The sequence below is a fragment of the Syngnathus typhle genome, linkage group LG4 (genome assembly GCF_033458585.1).
Source record: "Syngnathus typhle isolate RoL2023-S1 ecotype Sweden linkage group LG4, RoL_Styp_1.0, whole genome shotgun sequence".
NCBI lineage: Eukaryota > Metazoa > Chordata > Actinopteri > Syngnathiformes > Syngnathidae > Syngnathus > Syngnathus typhle.
In genome coordinates this window covers 10,362,722-10,388,051 of record NC_083741.1, presented here as the reverse complement: position 1 = coordinate 10,388,051, position 25,330 = coordinate 10,362,722, and the positions used below count along the sequence as shown (strand labels likewise).

Here is a 25,330-nt window from a genome sequence, read left to right as displayed (position 1 = left end):
CTCACTAGTCAGAGAATGTGGCCTGACACAGTAGTAGTAATAAGTGGCTACTTTAGTCTCGCTTCTATCCAATTAACATAGCATCAAAATGACTTACTCAATCCACCTGATATTGTCAATGTCAACAGACTTGCATGTGTAAGGAGACGGACAGCAAACGGGCCCAACAACACCCCTGACCTAAATTAACGTAACAAAGGACCCCGTAGGTTGCATAAAAACATGCCTTTCTAAAAATACTTTCTATACAACGCACTTTCGGGGTTAACACAATTCCCAAATTCTAGATCCAAAAGTCTACGTAAAATCGGGATTTAGGTGTGTTTATTTTAATGTTGAAAATTCTGGTTATGGATACATAGGATGTTAACAGATGAAAAGAGATAATGAATCATCCAGAAGCATAATTAATTTTGGAGCTGAGGGACCAAAACATCAATAGCACAATCTGAGAGTTGTTCACTCAATAGGCCTTAAGAAGAGGTCTGTGTTTTGTGCCTTATCTAAATGGTTTGGGTTAAGGATGACAGGGCAAGTGGTTTCATTTAACAAAGGACTTTCAAAAAAAGCCACAAAAATACACCACACAATCTTAAAATCGTCTCATCTGCAAAAAAGCATTAGTGTATGTGTATAAAACCCATGTATATGTCGTTTGATTAAAAAAATATTAAGAGGGAGAAAGGAAAATAATCTTTCACACACGGTTATCAGTGAAAGGGTATTCAGTGGAACAGGAGTGTTATCAATCTAAGAGAGCAGGCTGATCTAGTGGAGGAAAATTTATTGCTTGGGGCTCCTGAGCCTGTGTGCTTGCCTTTCAGCTCAACAGCTCAGCTCTCTCCTTTCCTCTCCTCTTCTCCCCATTAACCGGCTGACAGAACCATAATAAACACAGCCTGTCACCTTCAAGGCCTGCCTCTCATTTACTAGAGAACACATGAAACCCTGCTCTCACATTCCGTCTCTTTCCTTCCCACTTCCCTTCATTTGCTGGACTCACTGGAGCTGAAACATGAGTTTTGGCCCCTGCTGCCTCAGAAGCTACAGATTCTCTCCTTAAAAATCCACACTGACCTGAAAAAGCATGAATATTAAATAGAAATATGAATTAATACCCAAGGAGCTTTTTAGCTCTCAAAACCTCTTTCTGTCTCCCAGCGGTGGACAGCCGAAAAGAGGAGACTAATAACCACATTGAAAAAGAAGGAAGACGTTTGTTGGGTAATTGGCTTCTTTTTCATTTGCAATCCCACAGTGACTTCACATCAAACACAAAGAGGGAATCACACATTCATGGCAGAGGCGCAACATTCAAAGGAGGATATTTTCATCAGGAGCATATGATGTTATTTTATGTGATGCAACCTGAGAGATGCACACAGCATGTATCTGTCAGAACACAAACTGAGCGTGTGAAATGAATACAATAAGCAAGGGCATGGGAACACATCAAAACATCGATGGTGCATTATTGTGAATCCAATAAGGCAGTCCTGTTGACAAAGAATGAATTCATCATTTGTCTCATCTGTAAACTTGCATAGTTACCGTAAATTAGTTCTTATAGATTATAGACGTCAGTATATGGCACGTTATTTTCCCGGAAGCTAGTAGAAGCAGAGCGGAAAGGAAACAACGCAAAATAACGCTAATGTTTAACGTAGAAAAGGACGGAGTGATGTTTTGTTGACACGGAGGTTGCTACGACTGCGACTCTTGAACACGCATATCATATTTTTAGTGTCCATATAAACAGTGCATCATAATTTGAATACAAACACTGAAGAAAATCTGTCCACATAAACGTAGCTAGTGTTTTAGGTTTTCACAAAACAGTGACCGTACTGCATGAAAATTGACAACAAGATTAGTTAAGAAATGTATGATCGTTAAGATTATTTCTTTCATTTTGCAAAGTATTTGAAGAGGGTTTCGGATCAATTCAAGCATCAGGAAAGTGACAGACATAGAGGAAAGCTGAAGGAAATCTGGGCTCATGACAGACAGCCAAGTAGCTTTTAATACTCACAATGACCTTCAGGTTAAAAACAAGCGTGCACACAGATACAAATGTTCAGAGGATGTGAACATAAACCATTATGCACTTCCCTTATTACTGGGAGTCAGTCTTGGCATTTTGCCATTTTAAATGTCACAGACTCCTCCAGAGGGTAATGACTGATCAACCTCAGCCGGCATCCAGCATAACCGTGCATAATGTTTTGATAGGCCATTTTTAAATGCAGATGAAAAAAAGGAGGAAGCAAATTTGATGATTCTAAAATATAAGCTACATTTCCTTCCTATTTCAAACAAAAAGATAATGCTTGTTAAAAATGACAGTCCTCCAAACGTAAAGAAAAATGCCGTTTCTATTGTGTTTAGCAAGATTGAGATAACGAGGTTGACAAAAGAATCGTCAATGAGATGTAGGTATCATCAAAGAACATCCATATTCATAACATGTACATTAAATCCCAGTTCATCTCATATTGATATTGCAAGAGACTGCAGACAATAAAAGAGACACTGAGACAATATATCAATTGCCATAATATGCCCATGCTATTCTATTCCATTGCTTATGTTTGCAACATACTGTAAACCACACATCCTTCTTAAAACAGACACAAGTAATGAGTCTGAATGAAGTGGATCAAGTTTGGCGAGATGGACTTGTCAGATTATATTCACACAAGTGCAGGTGCAGCGAAGTGATAGAATCTGAACAGTACCGTTCATAAAACAGAGGTGTACATTAAGGGACTGTCTCACTCAAAACCGCTCGGGTTTATGTTGTGATAAAGGCAAGTTTTGGGAAAAAGCTATAATTACATCTCTGCATCTTTTTTTTTTTTTCAGGAGAGATGGGAGCTCTAATGGTATGCATCTTTACTTCCTCAGATTTCATGTCTACTTAAAAATAGTCCAAAGTTGAACCAAAAACACAAGGTAATCCTTGTGCCAAATTGTGACAACCTCTATATCAAATGCAGATGGAAAGATATGAAAGAAGCACAGCTGTATAAACAATCACTCTCAAGTCTTGAGAGGATTTTGACATATTACCAAAAGAGCTAACAAGTACATCAATTTGCAGCAGCAGTTGAAATTGCAGATGATGTGTGTGGCACCTATTATAAATCACACAACACAGCAGCAACATTTTACATACCTACATACTTACAGGCTTGTCCCCCGGGCAACAAGAAACAAAATCTCTTGGAGAGAATGTGTAGTGTAAGTTAACTTGTGTGTATGCCTTCGTTTCACTTGTGGTACTGTTACCAGCATTAATTACTTACCGTATTTTCCGGACTATAAGGCGCACCAGACTATAAGGCGCACCTTCAATAAATGGCCCTTTTTAAAACTGTGTCCTTATATAAGGCGCACCGGACTATAAGGCGCAGCATTAATGCATCATTTCAGATTTTTACTCCAAATCAAATCATTCTCCATTTTATCTTTTTTATTTCAACTTCAGACGCAACAAATTACTTTATAATCACAAAGTAATGATCCATAGTCTTTTTGATTCATGATTCATAGTCTTCAGCGGGCCACCTATGATTGATTTCATGACACAATGCTTTGGGCCAGTTTAGATTTAGGAATTTGGTCCGTATATAAAGCGCACCGGTCTATAAGGCGCACTTTTGAGAAAGTTTTAGGTTTTTATGTGCGCCTTATAGTCCAGAAAATACGGTACATCTTCATTAAATGTGTGTATGCCAGTGAGCATGCAAAATTCAGCACAGAAGCATTACAAAAAACTGTCTGGGCATGCACTTGTGTTCAGCTGTCATGAAAAGAGATTGGACTTACAGATCTTGTGCTTCCCTTTCATTGGAAATTTCACCAGCAGCTCCTGGGGGTTAGTGCATATGAAGACGAATGGGGAAGCAGACTCGTCGCATGTACCGGGAAACTGTCGGGTTAGAAATGGAGAGAATTAGCATTTGAATGTTGACTGAGCATGACCATATTTTTCACCGAACGTAAAACTATGATCCCTACTATCTTTGTAATGGATCATTCAGTGTTCAAGCACATTGGGACAGCCGATATAGGACAACCAGGGTCTTCTCGACTACAAGAATAAGATAATGTGTAGTCAAACCAACACCAACCACAAACCCTGAGTGTTTTTCAGATTCAGGGCTAAATCAATTATTAATTTATCACAAAGATTGTGTGAAAAAATACATTTGTAATAATGAGATGTTTCACTTGGCCCAAGACACAAAGGGACACTATTTTTCCGTTTGTTATTGATTGGTCTTTCAGGTGAGAGTAGGGAATTGACTGACAGAGTGACAAAGGAGTCATCTTTTCCATCACTGGCAGCCAATGTCTCTCAGCTCATCCAATTTCCCCCGGTGCTATCAGATAGTGCCCATGATTGCATCTAGGCAGCCAGGAAGCGGCTCTCTTCCTGACAGCATGCTTCCACTCCCCCACACCTCCCCTCTCACTTAATCACAGATTCTCTATCTCCCTCAAAGGAGCACTGAAGGTTGTGACAAATTTGGGGCTTTTAGGGGAAGATCAGCAGAGTCAGTAACACAGCCATATGGTCTCTGACAAACTGGGAAGAGATGATAGAGATATTCATTTCAGATTACAGTCCGTGACCGTCGACCAGAGTGTATTACACAAGTGATAAAATATGTAAACACTCAAGGGTAGTCAAAGATAGATGGTGACTCAAGTCGAGTCCTTTGTCTCCTTCATCCGATGGCGCATTCCAATTAAATTAGGGTCTTGTGGTCAAGTACACGGTCTTCGGGTTGGAACATTTCTAACAGCCCTTGAGTAAATTGATCTGAGTATAAAGTGGTTTTAAAAGGTGAAGGTTGTGATAGTAAAATGCGATAGGTTGGTTGTATTTTATTTGTTGTTAATGGCAACAAATTCTTCAAAGTTACAGAAAAACAAATATCTTAAGTATAGCTGTTTTTTAGAGTTCTATAAATGCCACGGGAGTGGTTCTTCGAGCCAGAGACCATTTAACTTAAGAACACAGTGAGCCATAAAATACTATAACACACATACCGTAATTTCCGGACTATAAACCGCTACTTTTTGCTCAAGTTTTGAACTCTACGGCTTGTCGTCCGGTGCGGCGTATCTATGGATTTTTTGTGATGACTTGATCACTTATACACTCGTAAAAAGCCTGTAGACCGCTGTTGAGTGCCATCGCTTTGCTGGGCGGAAGGATATGTGACCAGACCCACAGTCACTGAAGAGAGTGTGTGGATCGCATGTCCATCCACCAGGCAAATAGTGCCGTACAATTCACACAAAGAAGCGACAGAACGAGATCAAGACGGACATTACTGAAGAAAGGAAGCTTTTATACATAACTGATAAATCCATATTCCATAAAAATGGATTGTGAATGTTTCAGCTCATCACGTTTTCATAAAATAATGAAATAAATAAAAATAAATAATAATGATGGTTTGTTCCTGAGTTTTGTTAAGACAGGTTCCCACTTATTCCTTGTGCAGCACTTGGCTACAAACCACACAGTGCAGATTGAGCTCTTACTCTCTCTCGCGACAAATAAAACCAAAGTTTATAGAGTTGAAATTGTTTTTTTCCTCTCTGTCTACAAGCGGACCTCAGTGATCACGGTACTCCCACAGTAGCCACTGCAGCACCTGCTTGGCTCGCAGTCATCTTCTAAGAGCTGCTTTAGCTTGGACGAAGGAACCAGAACGAGCAGTGAGCTATCAAAAATGTCTTTATTTCAAAACACCAAAACTTTAATGTGCTGTTCCTCGAGACCATCTACTTACATCTTGCCAAAGTACATTTCACGTTTGCTGCCTTTTTCTCTCTACTTCTTTTCTTCCTGCCCCTCGAGTCACTCATACAAACAAAAATCACTCTGTTACTTCATGAGCTTGCCAATCATCGGAAACAACAGCACTCAAGAACAATCTGGCCAACCCAACTGCAGGCTTGCAACAGCATTCAACAAAGATAGCACAACGCACTCTCTAACTCCATGGGTGGAGTTTTTGTTCTTTCGTTTTCGCAGATGCCTGCAGTCAGATACAGGTGTTTCTATGATTGTGGGTGTGAACGTAACCGAATTCCTTCACGGCCGGCAGGAGCTGCTCCTCACATTCCCTTTGAATTCAGTGTAGGAGAAACAGACACTGTAGAAACATAAACTGACTCGAGTTCATGCAGGAGATTGACGTGCAAAGTACATTTAGAAGGAACGGCAAGAAGACCGGATGATGTAAATTTGGCCAGGGCGATCACAGATCATCAAATATCACTGCGCTAAGGCACTAAGGAAACAAAGGAAAACAAAATGGCGCATGGTCTTGAATTCAGATGAAACCAGCCTTTGCAGTAGAAAAGTGTGTTCCTGTGAACTCCGCTCCCCTCCAGTTGACTACTTTTTTTATCCTCCATTAGTTTATTAGCATTTAAAGTCGTTGAATGTGCTCCTTTGCCTCACTACCTCCCCCATCTAGTAGTTTCAATTCCATGTTAATCGAAAGGGCACTTAACATTGTGGTTGAGTGACAAGACGCTTCACAAAAGCACTCCATATTCATCAGGAAGGATCTAACAGAGTGAAAGAAGACTTACTTACAAATTCAATTGATGTTGCTGGAAACACACGTACGCGTGAACGAGTGCACACGCACACACACACACATACACGCACACACACACAAACGCACGCTTATACACGCACGTATGCACACACATAAATAGGATATTAACTAGATTTACATGAAAAGGCTGCTGGTGAGGATAACTGCCAGATCAAATTAATTTATAGGTCCAAGTGGTAATTCCTCAAATAACTAATGTCTATATGAGGGTATTTTAAATAGTAAAGCTAAGGCTGTACAATTAAAAATGCATGCCTTGAGTTTTACCACTGGTTAAAGATGATTCTTTGTAAAATAAAGTTATGGACTCATAGATGACAGTTATGCAGATTGCAACATTCATGCTCCAATTTAACAAAAGTTTATAAAAAAATATATGCAAAAATGATCCCAAATAGAAATAAAAGTCAAATGTAATAAACCTTCACAAAATCAAGAGCCAGTCAAGTCAATAAAATCTAAACAAATTATTTCACTTTGAATTTCATAAATGACAGGGCAACAACCCCATAAAATTGTTCACTCGTAAAGGCTGAAATGAATCATTGCTTTTTTGGAATGATTATACAGCAGTGATCCCCGGCCACTTGCCCTGTACTGGGCCGCGGCAGACCACAAAAAAAAGTAGATAGCTTGTAGTTTATTTATACCTGAGGCTGAAACGTACTTTGTTTTGAAAAGTAACCGGATTCTTTCCTTCACATCCATCTCTGACTGACTCTTGATGCATGCCAAGTTGTCCGGGTGATGCTAATATTAAATACACAAGCTTTCTTTGCACTGGGGAAAAATCTAGTGACGATTCAACACAAGAGCCTGTGCAAAATAAGTAACAGAAAGGTGCATTTTACAGATAATACCAGAAGGCACACTTGAAATATAGATTCACGTCGAAAGGGGATTCAGACGCATGGTGAGTGGCTCTCCTTCAAAACTGATTCATCAACAAGTGCCTTGAGAGTGTAACACTTGGTGGCTAACTGCATTGCTAAGGCTAAAAAGTTATTCAATATTGGTGAAAAAAAAATACCCACCCCCCAAAAAATGTGTGTAAATGCCACAGAAAAGTTAAGGTGTTATTAAAACTTTGAAAAAATGTTCTGTGTACCATCTTTCTTTGTAAATAACTCGCGCACTATCTGTGTACCGTCTTTCTTTGTGAGTAACTTGCGGGCGGGGACATGCGGCTTTTACTATGGCGTGGCTTATGCAAGAAAAAAATATATATATATTTCCCCTAATTTTTGCTGGTGAGGCTTATAATCAGGTGCGCCTTATAGTCCAGAAATTATGGTACATGTCATATTTTCTTATCTCAAAAACTAACAAAAAGTTGTTGTTTTCTCTACTACCTGGCTGTCAAGAAAATGTACCCTAATCCAAGCCAGTGGATTGTTTAAAACCTAAATTATTCTTATTGTGTGCACTATTTCTTAGAAAAGCAGAAAATCTAGAGCCATTTCTCTGGTGCTAGGAAGACAAACTTTGAGTCCATGCATGTCAAGTAAGAGCTCAACAAGCAAACAGTGTACCCTCTCGTAGCTTTCTACAATGTCTCTCTCTCTGACTCCACTCAGCTGCTGTCAGCAATTAAGGGCAGCAGAAACAAGTAATCTCCTTCTGGGCGACAGGGCCAGACCAGAACAGGCATGTGGAGAGGGCTATGCTTCGGGGGGGAGGGGAGGAAGTGGCAGTGGTATGTTTGTGTGCGTGCGAGTGTGTGCGGACATGTGTGTGTGCTTGTGCATGCGTGTGTGTGTATGTGTGCCTGGCCCCAGCCAGGCACTGCTTGGCTGCACACAATCTCAGCCCAATAAAAAGACCTTCATTGGCAGGGAGCAACTGAGCCAGACGGGCTGGGAGCATGTGGCTTTTAAAAATGAGTAGGGCGGATTGAAGCAGGAAGGAGGGTGGGAGTGGGGAGAATAAAGAAACAGGGAACGAGAGAGTAAACATACAGAATGTGATATGGTGAGAAAGACAGAAAATAAGAAGAAAGGGAGCTTGAAACAAAAAGGCAGATGTTGATGGATACTAAGCCACATATAGTGAGTCTTCCTGGAAGCACTACTTAACCAATCTTGTCAAGGCTGTTTTCCACCCGGGGCAGGGAGAAACAGATGGGTAGTCTGAGATATGAGCTACATGTAGGAGGTGAAAGGGTGTTGTTGGGAACTGTGTGCAGAAGCAATTGTGCGCCAAATGTTCTTTAATCTATCATGTTCAGTAAGCAACACAAGCCTGTTTTTTTTGCATTCATTAACCCTTTGAACGGAACACGGCTGCCCTCAGGAAACGTCACTGTAACTGCTGTTTGTGTCGTTGCACATTATAGCAGGATTATTTGTTTTTCCACTGCTGCACAAGACCAGACGACAGCACACGTTAACGAGTAAACCCAAGCAGAGTGCTGGTAATGTAAACAAAGTGACACTTGACTTGTTCTGCTCGGGCTAAATGCATTTGTGTCTTAGTCCTATTTTTATACAAGTATTATACGTTATTCTCTCAAAGATTTTAGAGCTACTCCAACGGAAGACTGCTTCAATCTGAACAGGCAGTTAATTGAAAATCATGCATCGTTGATGAATCTCAAGCGAAGTTGGATGCGATGCACGATGATGATTAAAAATTAAACAGTCCTTCACCGACAGAATCAACTGGTGTCAATTTGGAGAGGGAACATTAATTATATGGGAGTCTCAAAGACCATCTGCAGAAATTTTGCATTTTTAATAACCCTACCAGAGAAGGGGCCTTCCTTATTAGAAGCATTTATTACTTTGCACATATCCATCTGTTCAAATGCTAAACTAACTCGCGTCCATTCAATATTATATTTCAGTGCAATGTAATTGACATTTTACTCCACTAAAGCCATAGATACTATTTGGAAGCACTCAGTGGTTTAAAGTGCGGTACAAGTGTGGGCGCCCTCTGGGAATATGTGAACGAATCACTGAATTACACACGCAAACTGTACTTTTTTAAAAAATTTTATTTGGTGCGCTTAAATTTATTAGGCCAAGTTCATCTTTTAAGATCTTTTACGAACGCACTCCCATTTCATCTTTTAAAACACTTTTAAATGTTTATTTATGCATTCATTATTTATATTATTTATTATAATTAGGGTCGCCGGTGAGCTGGATTCTATCCCAGTTGACTTGGGACAAGCGGTGGGGTACGCGACAAACTGGTCATCAGCCAATCACAGGGCATTGTGTTTTTATGTAGGTTCAATGTAGGTTTATTCATCCATTAATTTTCTATATTATTTAGTTTCATTAGGGTTGTGGGTGGGTCCTATCCCAGTTGACTTAGGACAAGTGGCATGGTATGCGCCAAACTGGTCGTCAGCCAATCACAGTGCATCGTGTTTTTATGTAGGTTCAAGTCGAGATTTTTAAGTGTTGGGGGTGAAAACTATTTGTCTTGGGCGACCAAATGACTCGGTCAGAAGAAGTGCAGAACGGAAGCATTTTACAAAGGAGAACTCTTTGGCCGCATTATTAAATGATGACCGAATAAGAGTAAGCATGCACAGGCCAGGATTTTGATGCCGGCAATTTTGTTTTAATTCGTCACTGGCAAAGTGGCAGGTGGACAACATGAACATGGAACAAAGCCACGTTAGCAATCAGTGTGTTGTCAAACGCATCACAGTTGTTTACCTTTTTTTGCTTGTTTTCTGGCCATTTGAGCAATTTGACCCATAATGGTTTAAAAATACTTGAAAAATCAGTGTTGCAACGGATTAACATTTGTTGAATTCCATAACAATATACAGACGATCCGTCACATCTGGCAGCTCTACATGTACCTTTTAGGGCACATGTGTCAAACTCAAGGCCCGGGGGGCCAGATACAGCCCGCCACATCATTTTATGTGGCCCGCGTAGACAAATTGTGCATCAAATTCATATGTCAATATTAAAATTACTAATTGTTTTCACTTTTAAAAAAAAATAGATCTATTGCTAGCAATTTTTATTACAATTCATATTTTCAAAATATGTTAACAGTTCTTCTTAGTCTCAGTTTTGAAAACTAGTTATTCATCTCGTCATTCACGAGTTTGTTACACTATATATAATTTGAGACATTCAGACATTTATTTGGGTTGGCAATTTCAATGGCCCTTCGAAGGAAACCATGACTATGATGCGGCCCACGACTTGAATAAGTTTGACACCCCTGTTTTAGGGAATGAAATATCTTCCTTCGTTTGACCACTATGGCTTACTACTGTACTTGTGTTGGTCATTACAATGAGAAGTATTTTAAGCGTTTTATGAGGTGCTACTTTGTGTAAAATGGTTCAGAACCAACACTTTCCATTTTCTATACCCGTCGTGGGCGTACATACATGCACTTTATGAGAATGGCTCAAATCATAACACAAAACACTTGAACATTACTATGAAAAACATTACTACTACGTGCAATCCTGTACAATCAACTCCTCGAGTGTGAAGGATTTATAGAAATGGCCTCAGTGTAATTATAATGTGGAATGTTGAGCCCACATTCTGCCGGGAGAGGTATTCTAATCAAGTGTATGTGTTCTTGTTTGCATAACAATTCGGCTCTGGGAGAATTTTGGTTAAAAGCCAGCCACAGATTAGCCCTTCAGCGAGCACTAGTGCTGACAGGTGCAGTAAAGCCATGTGGTTGCGCAAAGAGATTCACACAGACTTCCTTGCACAGCTCAGTTCTATTTTCCCAGCCATGTTTATGACTTCACCTCCTGCGGTGGCCCTCTGGCAAGAAGCAAACAAGACTGCCTGACAACAGTGTAGGCTTTTGATTCTCAAAGAGGTAACTGTGGGAACTTTCGAGCAGGGAGCGTTCTCATTCTATCATCTGTTTGTGTTGAAATGATGACTAAATTATGAAGAAAAGATTGTATTGAGAGTTAAGATCAGGGGATGCTTTGAGAATAATTGTCAATTTTTGTCTATGTGAAGCCCTTTGAGACTGCTTGTGATTTAGGGCTATACAAATAAACTTGACTTGACTTGACTATACGTAAAACCCAATTGCACAGCAGGCACATTGGTTTCTTGTACAACACATGAATGCATAAACACAAACAAACACACACACAAAGCAAGGAGATAATTAGAGTTTAAGCTTCCAATCCATTTCACAATAAAGAAGTATCCAGGGAACCAACGTACTTAATACACTTCAGTTCCACCAAGACTTTACTTTTTGGAGATTGGAGCCACAAGCCCAGCTATTCATAGCACAGGTGCCGTCAGCAAAAAGGCTCTCATGTATCCAAAAGTAACAAAGCGTTTCACAGCAGGAATGATTTCATTACATGAAAATTGAGATGGACTGGGTAGTTTATGAATGTGACAGGTTCTTCTTAAGAGGGATAGATGCTTTGAAATTCAGTCCAAGCCTTTCCATGTGAGTTCACTTAAACTCTCTGGAAATGTAACTTTGAAGGCACCACGGGATGAATTTAAAAGAAAGTCCATTCTTGATTTCTTTAAACCTTACTAAGGGCAAGTTCAAAGTTTGCCTAAAACCACAGCCTTAGTTCTATGCCTAGAGTTGGTCACCTGCTTTGCAGCTAAAACAGCTTTGACGTTGCGGCACTGGCTCACAATTGCTATGGAGTGCTTAATCTCAAAGGGGGTTTGATAGGATTGAAGTCAGGGCTCTGTGTCAGCCAGTCAAGTTCTTCCCCACATCCAAACAAGCTTTGCCTGTAAGGATCTTGGTTTGCGTCTTTGCACTGCTGGGGTCCCCCTCTTGGTAAACCTGCTGTTAAGACATTGTACCTTCAAGTAGCTGTCACTGATTACTAATAGGTTTAATGATTTAAATAAATTATTATTAAAGCTATTGATTGAAATTTTCTGTCAATACTGTGAATTTGTTCTTTAGATCAGAGGTTCCCAACCAGTGTGCCATGAAAGATCATCAGGTATGCTGCAGGAAATTATCCAATGTCCGTTTTTGGATATTCATTTATTTTCTATAAAAAATATTTATGTAATTGATCATATAGTAACAGGCAAAACAATCAAATCCTTAAGGTACGTAATGGCCCCTTTTGTGAACTGGTTTATCAAGTGGTGGGCTGTGAATTTTTTTCCGATGTGAAATGAGCCTGGCCTCAATAATGGTTGAAAACACTGCCATAGATTAGTCAGTATTAGTTGTTTTCATTTCTTTTAAATACATCTCTATATTTAAAAAAAAAAATCCTTGAGTCTTCTGAAAAGTAGTTACCAAAATGTTAAAACAAAGAGTAAGATTATTGACATGATTATGTTAGATCTTAAATTCTTTCTTCAACTACGGCATATTTTTTTTCCTCACAGCACTTCAAAGCACTCCAGTTACTGCAGGAGGAAAAAATGTTATATATCCTCCTGGCATCTTCTCAATTTCTCATGAATTTCAATGTGCAGGTGAATAAAAACATTTTTCGAGCACAGTTTCTCCACTAAAGGGGACTTTTTTTTTTCATTTGAAGAAAGAGATACATTTCAAGTTTTTGTTGTGATCTTAAACCAGAGAGATTCATATTGTAATACAATTAACCATTTTAAATGTAAAGAAGTTAGACAAGAGGGTGACATAAGTGAATGTGAATTTATAATGCAAGAGTAAAAATTGAATCATAGAATTCCTCTTTTTTTTTTTTTTTTTTTTACAAAGACAATTCTTCTTGAGCTGACAAAAAAAAGTGATCATGATTTTCGACAAATAGTAACGGCAGAGTTCAGGTAAAAATAAAGTGCCAGCAGTATTCAAGCAGTTGTGCTGACTCGCATTACTGTTGCGCACACCACCAGAATTTCAGTGGAAAGAGAATGATGTTGCATATAAATCAATATCCTCCCCCACAGACTGAATCTGCAAAAGCATTTGATAGCATATCTGCCTACTGGAGCGTGGCAAGAGCTCCTGCCTGATATGGTTCAATGCAATTTTCAAAATAGGAGTAAAAACATCAGCAAATATTCGAAGCAAGGAGTGTAAAAAAAAAAAAAAAAAGCAATTTTGCAAGTTAATCAGTAATTCAAAGGACACCACGATACTTCCCGTTGGAGTACAGACGGTAGTATTTATTTCCACATAGTGTCCTCTGATTGGTTCATTGGGTGCCTGTATATTACGTCTCTCAAGTTTACAGATTTGCACAAACGATAATATTTATTTACTAATGGCGGCAGAGGTACGTAGTCCTCTACGTGTTACGTCTAGTCCTCTAAACTTTACAGATTTTAGAATTTGGTCCACACAAAAGGCGCACTTTACTAAAAGGCGCACCTTCATTTCTTGAGAAAATTAAAAGCTTTTAAGTGCGCCTTATGGTGCGAAAAATACGGTAAATGGATTTTTAGGTCCACTGGCATTGGGCGAAAAACTTGTATCTCCACAACCATTACTTTTCAGGAATTTAAACAAGACCAACAGTAAAGATTAGTAAAACAAAGAAGCGCGGTGAATGACTTTACGAAATCTGGACATAGGATCCCCGACACTATTTAGCTCGATAGCTAAATACCTAGAAAATGTACTCTCCCAGAAGGCAATTTCATTGCTCCAGCAGTATCCACAATAAAAGAACACACGGCTTAAGACTTAACGAAATGCCACATTTACAATACTCCCAAATTTATTCTTACTTATGGAAAATGACAAGAAACTCATTGTGTCATTTCATATACATATTGAACTGTGACGCTCCATATTGAATCAAATCCGAATCCCACTGAATTGAATCACTGTAAATGAACTGTCCTTGAATCGTACTGCACCACATGTATCAAGATTCGTACGGAATCATCTTTTATTGGAGTGCTGCACACCCCTACTCGGTACGGTAAAAAATAGCCTAGTCTGAGTGGTCCTATTTTCGTGTTGGGCCACAAATCCAGTTTTATATATGTTCAGTCAATGATTAATAATGCTGTAAGAATAGGTAGCCTCGCTTGCAGCTCCCTTTTACAATATATTCCCAGGAGGAAGATGCTGAGTTGACAAGTTCCTGCAACACCAAGAACAATCAGGTTTGTAATCTCTGACCATGCGGTGGAAGCGACTTTTTCTGTTTCTAAATAGGAGCGCTAAGAGCTGCTATGTTAGTGGTAAAATTGCTCGGACAGCTAAGGCAAAAACAAACTGGACACTTAGCACATTTGACTGGTGACAAGCATTGTACGGGGAGGACAACAGAAAATGCTAAATTAAAATCAAACTTGGAGACTTCAGTGAAAGAAGATACAAGAACAGAGGAAAGAGGAACAAACAAGTGAGGACAAAAAGATCATATATACATTGAGCCCAAATATGCTACTCTCAATCGAGGTTTGCTTTATATTTCTTAATCTAACATTTGTCTTACACTTAACTGACATGTAGATGTGCTGTATTTGCCAGTAGGTATTCTTGTTCGCGCTCGTGTTGACACTTGCGCCGAAGATCTTTACAAATAAGAATTGTTTCAGGCACATTTCTGTGATGTAACTTGAAGAACCACTTCAGGGTATACATTCAGTCCTCATCTTCATTATCGTTGTTGTCTTTTAAATCAAAGAATGGAGCTGCTCCACTGACCAGTACGCCAAGATTGGAGCCTGTGTTTTATGAACAAAAAAGCCTCAGCTGTACATATAATATAAATAATAGAATATAAAGAGCTAATTACCCCAACAGCAGAAATTGACATGAAGTGAAGTGGACTGGAAACAGCAGTGAAATTCTAAACAGTGCAGCAAATCATTTTTGTCAGTGTGATGGTTCTTTGAATTTTTCATGCTGTGGAAACCTGCGACTGAGGTTTGCTTGGTTGTCATCCAGTGCCTGGGGATGATGGGCTGAATGCATTCTACACACAACTGCAGAATCGCATGGTGCTTGACATCTCTGCCATGGCAAACTGCCCAGTAAGGAGAAGGAAGGAATGTGAGGGAGGGGATGTATTAGTGTGCCACTGAGGTTGAGCAGAGTGAGAGAGGGAGAAGGAGAAAGTGTGCATATCCATTGATAGAACATAAATTAAATCCTCGGCAAAAGTTAATTTACTCCACAGTCCTGGCCTGAACCCCATAGCGTTGGATGCAAAATTGGAGCAATATGAAGACAGAGGATTTACACAATGTTACAAAGAAGGACGGGAAGTGGAAAAAGTAGCACTTATACAGAGCAACTTTAGTTCTTTGGAATGCATCCAACGTATCCTAAGAGTCTTCTTTGTGCGCGAGTGTGTGCGTGTGTGTTTTTGTGTGGCTTGCTGGAAGGAAGGCTTTCAGCATATAAATATCACATTACCACACAAGGAAACGCAGGCATCAAATTGAGCTCCCACCCAGCCTAACAAGCAACGGAACTCCACTTCAGAGGTCAGAGCCAGAGCTTGTACAAATGGAATTCAACAGAAAACATTAGCTCTGTTGCTGATAAGTGGCACAAATGTGCATGAGCATACAGTGGAATGAAATATAAGGAACAGGCTACAGAAGTTTCACTTTGAAACAAAATGTCAATATATTTTTATAATGAAACAACCAGGAGTGTCACCATCAAATATTTTTAGAACCACTTAAACTGTTGACTATTCCATCGAATAATTAAGTCATTAGCAATCAGATGGCTTTGCACCCTCCTCGAAGAATGTTCCCCACCAAATCTGACTTCTTTGTGTTTGCTAAAGTTAAAGTTAAGTAAAACTGAAATCACTTAATAGTACGGAAAATTTTGATAAAATTAATTTCAGCAAAAACCTGTGGGAAAGGAAAAAAAAAGGTCCCTATTTATTTCGTGTAAACATTTGCCACAATAGTCACGTTGCTTACACTTGCACTTAATCTCCGCTTAGTGATATGTTGATAAGACGTGTTTTTCGAGCAATGCTATGCTAAATTTACTTTTCTAGCATTTTTAAACACAAATTAGTTTTCCAACTTTCCACATCTTGACATGATACATCTCTCGTCTACAAACACAACGTACAGTACGTTAGTGATGCTTGGGTAACTACGTTCCAACCACCAATGGTTGACTATAAACGTGTTGCCTATAGTGGCTGAGCAAAACGATGGCTCGCTGCCTTTGACACAGGGGAATAGGGTTCAAATCGTAGCCATGAACTAAAACCTCCTTCGGGTTTCTCGGATCCAAATTCCCAGCTACTACCAGTAACAAACCCAGATTACAAAAAATGAGTGTGTTGCATCAGGAAGGCCATCCTGTGAAAAAGACAAATAATCACTCTGCCAACACCTGATGAGACATGCCCCTAACCGGGAATATCTCACTGACTGCAGAATGAACTTTGCTTATGAACTGTGATAGGCTCATGACTACCGTATTTTCCGCACCATAAGGCACACTTAAAAGCCTTTAATGTTCTCAAAATACAAAGGTGCGCCTTTTGATAAGGTGCGCCTTTTGTGTGGATCAAATTCCAAAATCTGTAAAGTTGTTCTGTGAGGCTTCCGTAACACACAGGCGTAATATAAAGACCCGATGAACCAATCAAAGGACATTACCTTTTACGTCGATCGGCAAAAAAACTCTACAAAACAGTACGTACCTCCTAAGGAGAAGGGAAGGAAAGGAAATTAGAAAAATCTCCTTATGGGTTCTATGTGACCCTCGTCTGAACACGGTATTCTGATTAATAATGCCGGTTTAAAATATGAATTAAGACGAGAAAAAAAAGTAGGAAAAAGAGTTAGAGATATGTTTGATCATTGACCGATACCAAATAACGATCTGATCAGCTGATACTAAATGAGCAGGAAAAAGTATTTTGTACTATAATTATGCAATGTTTTAATCCAATAAATAGCACTAAAATAAAAATGGTGATAAAATTATTGATCGTATTATTCTAGCTTTTAAAGACAAAACCAAAAAAAGGTATACTGTAGGATTGCCATTATCAACTATTTTTGGAACAGATTGTTCCATTGATTATCACATAAAAATAAATTAAAAACTGGTGTTAAGATGAGCTATTTGTTTGATCCTTGACATGGCAATAAAGTGGAAATGTGACGCATCTGTCCTCGCCAGTTGGCAAACAGCAAGCAGTAAAGCTATGGATCAAATAAGAGCGTATCTGATATGAAAAAGCTGCAACTCCAAAGCTCCCCAGACACCCGAGGTTAATAAAATATTGTTATCCATAAAGTATTTGGCACCATTGTCTGTATTGTTACTGAACAATAAAATGCCTGACTGAAGACATTTCCATCTAAATGTCATCATTTCAACTTGAGAGCTATTTGATAATGATACATTGTACATTGCAAATCGCACATACAAAGAGCACGTTGGCCTGCTGCCCTGTTAAAACATTCAATTTGATTAATGCAGAATTAATAGTCACTGGATTTGCGCTTGGTCCAGGAGATTAGACCTCTTTGACTTGTATTCACTGAGACATGTAGCTCGCCATCTGTTGATACGGTGTTTGGAACTGGGTAAGAAATCAGATCCTTATTAGGCCCGTGCATTGATCCAATCAATTGTTTTCTCTGCAGGAGTCAGCAGAAAGTGGTATTTAGGCGCTGTATGGGGTGTGCTGTGCCTTTACTAGTCTGCGAACCGTTTTGACAACCAATAGTAAACTTAAATGTGCGTACACTGTAAAGATTTATGACATTTCTGAACAACTCTGAATACATTATTGCTGATTTGTGCTCTTTTTGTTTACACACCACCTCAGATTGGCCAAGATGCACACCCAAATCATTTATCTCAGTAAAAGCTTTCCTCATTCCCACTTTGTAAAATACCTTATATCTGTTACCAAACAGGCCCCCTCTTTGATTAGGCTCTACTGTTGGCAAGTTGGGTGTACATATCCATTTAAGTGCTGAGAGAGCACAGGGAGGCAGGGTTGAGATGGAGGGACTGAGCACACATCATAATGGCTAGCCAATTACCAGTTGTAAGGGGGTGAGGGGAGCTGGGCGGGCAGAGGGATTACTGGGACTGGGAGAAGGGATCAATACACTAGTCAGTTTCTAATGAGGGAAAGAATTGGGCCAAGTGAGATCCGAGTTTGCCTGAGGTGGGTTTTTTCATAATGCAATGCTTTATTTCTTCTTTGTCCAACTTTGGCCGTATTGTAGGGCAAATGCAGTTATTTGGGTATTTCGTGCTGTTTCATGCTAATCTCCCCATATTGTAATTTCTCCCAATGTTTTATATACTGTACCTTTAGTAAAGCCTAAAGATTAATGGCTGTCAGTCCTCCACGACCCCCCTTTAACCACCTACAGCTGCCAGAAATGGCCTGTAAATCCTACACTTCACCCTAACCCTCCAGCCGAGAAGCATGGATATGTGCTACTATGCATTACGCTCACACGTCAACTTACATGAATGCGAGCAGACTTAAGGCAGCTCGCAGTGTCTGGCTCGCACTCTTCAAAATGGCAAATGGAGAAACGGGCCTACTGTTCAGTACCATCATTACACTTTTGGTACTTTTGTCCCTCCGTTTTTTCCCCGACATCTGCCTTTCTTTTTTCAGTGGTGCCTTGTGTGGGGAGGGGGTGTTATTTATGGCTCGTGTGCAAGTGGACGCACACACACACTGACACAGAAACACACACCCTTTCACAGGATGAAAGGGCAGTCACACAGCCTGCAAACATGATTTTACAGCCCAGGGTGGAATGAGTGGTAGAGGAGAGAATGAGGCCAGAGTACAAAAGGGGAAAGCCCTGAAATAAACAGATACCAGTAGTCAGAATGCAAACCATGTAGGAACACAGAAGCTTCCCCCCCCCCCCCCCCTCTACACTTCTGAAAACCAACCTCGGAAAAGATATGCGAGCATACGTGAGATGCATGCAATGACTGTTATTCTCCCAACAGTCAGGGTAGGACATGATGTGCAATATAATGAATGTTATACGGTTCCTCTCCCTTGAGTGTTTGATGTGAAGTCACAAATGAAATAATACCTTATCAAAGTGCAAAATGTGTCCAATTAACCTATAATGTCTCTTGTTGTGCAGGAGCAGTTGCATTACAGTTGCTTATTGCAGTCACAAATGAGCTTGTAGGCATGTGATGACCTAACGCGGAATGAGATCATATTTTCAGGAGTTCGCAATACACTTAATCTAAGAATGGATTTTATTTAAGTGCCCATTGAGGAAATCATAGAGAAAGCATGGAGAGCACCACAACATGTGTGTCTTGTCAGTTGGTAAATGTATTACTACTCTCAGGAGGACTCAAATGACAGACAAGATGAGACTCTTTTTTTTTTTTCTAGTCATTACGCAACTCCCTTTCGGCAATGAATTGCAGATACACCACCATTTTGTTAACTGGTAGGATGAAGGATTACATTTCAGATTCACTTATAATTTTATGGCGGCGACTGCCTCTGGTGGAACGTATTGTATACCATTAAGGAAGAATGGGTGAAGAGGTGCAGCCTGACCTCTGCTGGTAGCAAAACGGCCTTACATCTCTTGCACAACCAATGTGAGAATCACTCTTGCTATAATTAATTATTCAAAGGTTATTTTACAAATTTAAAAAGATAAATTCCCCCAAGACTGAAGAATGTGAAGCTTTCAGAAATTACAAGTTGTTGCAATGAAATGGTTCACCAAATAAATATAATTTTAGATATTTTAAATTGTCTATTTTTTCTATCTGGGCTGATTTAACTAAATTGACTTGTCACAAATTCATAATATCTATTAATTTCCTTGTGGTTGATGCTAGCGTAACTAATAATGTACCATTGTTTCTGTAATATGAAATATTACTGAAAATAAAACGACTTTAAAATAATACAATATATTTCACTAACCTGCTCTTTAAACTGTTCCTGAGAAAGGCAATCGGTGACATTGACACAGCCCAGCAGGCAGCCAGTGGGATAGTCAGAAGGAAACCTGCGCTCTATGCAGACAAAAAAAAAAGGAATACAGCACCATTATGACAGAACATTCAACAATGTTTTACAATATCATCAAGACCATGATGTTATAGTAGGTATAAACTGACATCAAATAAAGGTCATCTAGCCAACGAGGCACCTTGGATATATGACATAACATCCCAACTTGACACCTCGCAACAAAATCAAATGTATTCCCATAAGTGTCTTCTTCAGATGTATTTTAGGCTTTGCACATCTTATAGGTTACAGTCCCCTGAGAAGTAAAAAGCCTGTATTTTGTTTTTCCAATATTTTCTACCATCAGTTGTGTCCAGACCTGTTCCTTGAGTTTATTTAATAAAAAAAAAAGGTAATATTTTGCCACAAAAATTTTTTCATCATTTAGTTATCATTAAATTCGATATATTTCTACTATTATTTTTTCATCATTATTTCTTTCTTTCTTTCATTTTGTAACGGAGCGAGAGCCTCACTTTTGTCCATATGTGTGTGTGCTTCATTGTCTTAGATTAGCCAATGCTCACTGCCCCGGAAATTGAGTTATTCCACTGTAATTTATGAACAGAAAAAAAAGTAAACTTTTTCGGTGAATTTAAATGTTATTAAAGCAAACCGACTAAACTTCTCTTGAACATACATCATAAACAGTGGTGGTGTATATGGAGGCATAACCAATAAAATCTCCAGGTCCTAGCTTAATGCCAGGTATTCTTTTTTTTTAACCCTACGCAAACAGTAGTTTATATTGGAATATTTCATAACACAGTAAGATGTTTGTTTATTCTGTTCTATGAAATTCTTCAGGTATTTCTCTACATATAAATTAGAAACACGTTTGGGCCTATTCTTTTAGATAAAAAGCTTGCCAAGTCTATGGACTCACTCTATAAGTAGTGAGGGCAGGAAAAACAACGGCAAACTACTTTCCCAACCAGAAATGTCAAATCCAGATGCAGAAAGTAAATATCCTTGAGCTTGAGCCACGGGTGTTTCGATTGAACCGACAAGTAAATCCCCTCTCGTGAGCTAGCCCGTTTACCAGTACCTTTTTTGTAGATAGAGCAGTACATGGCCTCCACCTCAGCAATCTCCTGAGGAGTGGGCTTCTTGGCCGCTGCAGCAATCCAAAGACGGCCTCGGTGGGAAGTGTACCAAGTTCGACCCTCGACTCTATACAGCACATAAAAGGTTGGATGTGAGCACCTTAAGCCATTTGATTACTTGAGGATGAGCACAACTACATTTTAAAACTCTATACCTCTTGATGCCTCTGACGAGTAGCGATGCCCATGGTTGGTGCATGCTCAGACACCAGCCACCGTCACTCATTTCCTGCAGCTCTTTGTCTTGAAGACGCAACCTGGCCCCTTTATTATCTTGTGCCAAACTCTGTCCTTTCTCCGTGTTTCTTTTGTTTCCCCTGCTGCCAACATCTACCCACTGAAATATAAACAGGACAAATGAACACTAGGTGAACCATTTGTATAAAAGAAGCTGCAAACAAGTCCATGTGAAGAAACAACTAGTCAACAGTGGCATTTGTGCTCACGTTTCAGACTTTGACCAATTGTACAGTTGTAGTACGATTGAAAATGATCATACCAAGCTTTAATTTACGGTACGTTTAGCATGTTGGGTGAATTATATCTATCTGACACATGCAATCTGGTCAATTTAAGGAAGAAGGAAGAAGACGAAAATCAAACAAGAGAGGAGTTTAATTTCAGTCAAGATCTGTATCTACCAATTCTTCCATTAGGATGCCTGCTATCAAACCTGGTCATGTCATTATCATGCTAGGCGGTTCCGAGAAATTGTTCAGCAGGAGAGGGACATGTAAAAAGAATTGAGACATTCTACGATTTGTTTAATAGTGTAATGGAGCAGTCAAATGAAAATTGAAGAATATGCAGGACAAAGATTAAAGATTAAAGATTAAAGTCCCAATGATCGTCACACACACACCTGGGTGTGGTGAAATTTGTCCTCTGCATTTAACCCATCCCCGTGTGATTTTAATCCATCCCCTGGGGGAGAGGGGAGCAGTGAGCAGCAGCGGTGCCGCGCTCGGGAATCAGTTGGTGATTAGCAAAGCACCCCCTTTCTATTACGGAGAAGTGTTGAAAAAAAAAAAAAATGTAGAGACATATGGTACGTATGTACGTAAAGTAACCTACTTCTGGCGCGCTCTGCCTTATGTTGGGGTTTACGAGATCTCTGAGGTTTTGATGTACTCCTTGTCCTTTACACAGTGGGGATTTTGCCGCAGCGTTGGTGTTCATTGCCTGCAGGGTCTCATCTAATCTGCATTGTTGAAATATACAACCGTGGAGTGTTGTCACTGAAAGGTGAGAATCACGAGTGAAATAGTGCCACTGCATCTTTCCTACCTGTTGTAGTATTCGTTCAGGTTGTTTCCCTCATCAAGGACTTGTCTACCAGCAAAGTCCAAGGTGATTTTCCGATCTTTGCGAGACGCATGCCGAAGGTCACGGAGCTCCTCTTCCTTTTTTTTTAGCTTGTCGCGCTCAGCGGGTGACAACCACTGATTAGAGTCAGTGGCAAAGTAATCAGACTCATCATCAAGTACCTGAGTTCTCTTGACACTGCACATACAAATAGCAGCAATGTTAGATGAAGTTTATGTCATTTTGATTAGATTAAAATTTACAAAATAAATGTTTTACTACCTAGTTCGGTCATATTCCAGAAGTTTGTCTTTATGCTGGACAGCCTTCTCTAAACCAGCCTTCATTTTGGCTTCTTGATGCGCCAGGTAATCTTTGTCACCGCAATCTGTTGCAAATAAATGTATCTATGAAGACCGTAAAATACACAATATGTAGCGCAACATCATGAGGCGGAGTGGGCTGAATTCATTTCAAACATTCATCAATTCAATTCATTCAACTTTGGTGTGCTGAAGAGAAGCTACAGTAAGAATAGTTGTGAACATGGTTCTCGTACGCTTTGGAGAAAAGTCCATACATGCGCCATTTTGCTTTAAAATAGATGGTTTAAAGAAGGAAAAGGTTTTTGAACAAAGTCGCATCTTATATTGCAGTTCAATTGTTATGGTTGCGTAGGCTAACAACAGAGTCTCACCTCCCATCAGCTTCTTTCTTAGTTTCTGGCTTTTGTTTGAGTCTCTCAGCAGAATCTCCTGTTCCTCTTTGGTGCAGACCTAAAATGGCCAAGAAATGTGATCAACTGATTTTATATACGTAGTAGAGCCTAGATCCTACCGGGGGGGGGGGGGTTGGTAAGGGTTGGTTGGGGGATGATGAACAAAATTTGTTTTACCAGACTACCACAGAAGAGGCAAGGGCCGGACCCCTCTTGCTCGCATACAATGCGACCACAGCTGATGCAGTTGTTAATGAGCCTGTGCTTCTGAGCAAGGCACTCGCAGCCATGTCGGCCGGGTAGTACGACCGTCAGCTTGTCTTGGCCCTCTTTACCATAAAGGTTTGTGAACTTATTTTTCTTCTTAGTTGAAGAAGTACTGGTCCTTTCTTGAACCTGTGGGTGAAGAAAATAAAAACAAAACAATGCATATAGCTACAAATGTGTTGTATCCATATACTCAACATTTATTTGTACACTGACCCTCATCAGATCCATGGGGGTTTTGACTGCTTCTGGCTCAGGGTCCATTTGACTCACAGTCAACACCTCTTGTTTGTTCCGACCCTTACGTTTAGACTTCTTCTGGGAATCTTTGGTTATATCTTGGGAGTCTAATTAAGAAAAGTTGAACATTAGGGCCCGACCAATCAAATTGGTGTATTGTAAACCTTTTAACATCTGTAGTTTCACAGACAATTATTTCCAAATTTGGATTCCTTCATTATATATGTGTATCAGCCAAATATCATAATTGGCATCTGCGGTCAGCCTGTATTGTAAACTGGATACTTCAGAGATGCTTCACTCATCTTGGGGAAATAATGCATGCCCACCTGTTGCAGACATTGACTCTGTGAGGATGAAAAGACCAGACGTATCTCCAGCCTGTCTTTGACTCTTCCTCCACCTGCAGAGGAACTCTTCAATAAACTGTCCTTTCCTACCATCTGTGCCCTGGAGAAGGTCGCCCACATACTCCTCAATCTCCTCAGCATTTTCAATGGATATAATGTATCTAAACAACAGGATAGCATATAAATTCAGTCACAATCCTACTTTGATTGTGTAAAGGATGCTTGCATTCAGTGTCTGGAAATTATATTTATTGCTTTAGTGGTGCTTTGGTATTCTCTTCCATAGAACTGCACGCAGTCAGGTTTACGCATATAATTTTCAGTTGATAACAGGACATTTAATAATCAATAGTTCAAACATGTATTGTCCTTATGAGAGAAAATCATTTTGTGTGTGCATGATCACAACTTTGAGAAGCCTACAATATTTCTCCTGTTCTTTTTACCCCCTTTTAAGCATCCATTTAAATATAAAATTAGAGCTGTAATAAACAATAAAATAACGACAGAGAAGACAGCGATTAAGACAAGTTCATTTGCAAAATCCCAATTAAATCATTGCATGTAAACAAATAATGCACGAATAAATGCATGATCATACGACGTGGATAAATAATGACCAAATAAGTAAAATCAACGGTTCCGTACTTATCATCTGGAGGTTACCAACCTGGCATGTTTATTCTTTTGCAAAACAGAACTGAGGCTTCACAAAGTGAGTTCGACTTCATCAACAAGTGAAGATCACCGTGTCGTAACATTAGAAGAAATTACGTTAG

General features: G+C 39.6%; 1 protein-coding gene across 3 annotated transcripts in view; it reads right to left on the bottom strand.

The window, feature by feature from the left end:
• Positions 1–25,330, bottom strand: part of trip4 (thyroid hormone receptor interactor 4) — an 84,879-nt gene that overhangs the window by 59,150 nt on the left and 399 nt on the right. For all 3 annotated transcript variants that reach the window (XM_061275905.1, XM_061275907.1, XM_061275906.1), the window contains exons 2-12: positions 24,531–24,712; positions 24,178–24,308; positions 23,872–24,090; positions 23,674–23,752; positions 23,259–23,364; positions 22,959–23,174; positions 22,746–22,872; positions 21,827–22,008; positions 21,614–21,738; positions 20,476–20,567; positions 3,832–3,934 (exon numbers count right to left, since the gene is read on the bottom strand). In XM_061275905.1, the coding sequence (XP_061131889.1) occupies positions 3,832–3,934; positions 20,476–20,567; positions 21,614–21,738; positions 21,827–22,008; positions 22,746–22,872; positions 22,959–23,174; positions 23,259–23,364; positions 23,674–23,752; positions 23,872–24,090; positions 24,178–24,308; positions 24,531–24,712 (1,562 nt within the window). The remainder of the gene's footprint in view (positions 1–3,831; positions 3,935–20,475; positions 20,568–21,613; positions 21,739–21,826; positions 22,009–22,745; positions 22,873–22,958; positions 23,175–23,258; positions 23,365–23,673; positions 23,753–23,871; positions 24,091–24,177; positions 24,309–24,530; positions 24,713–25,330) is intronic.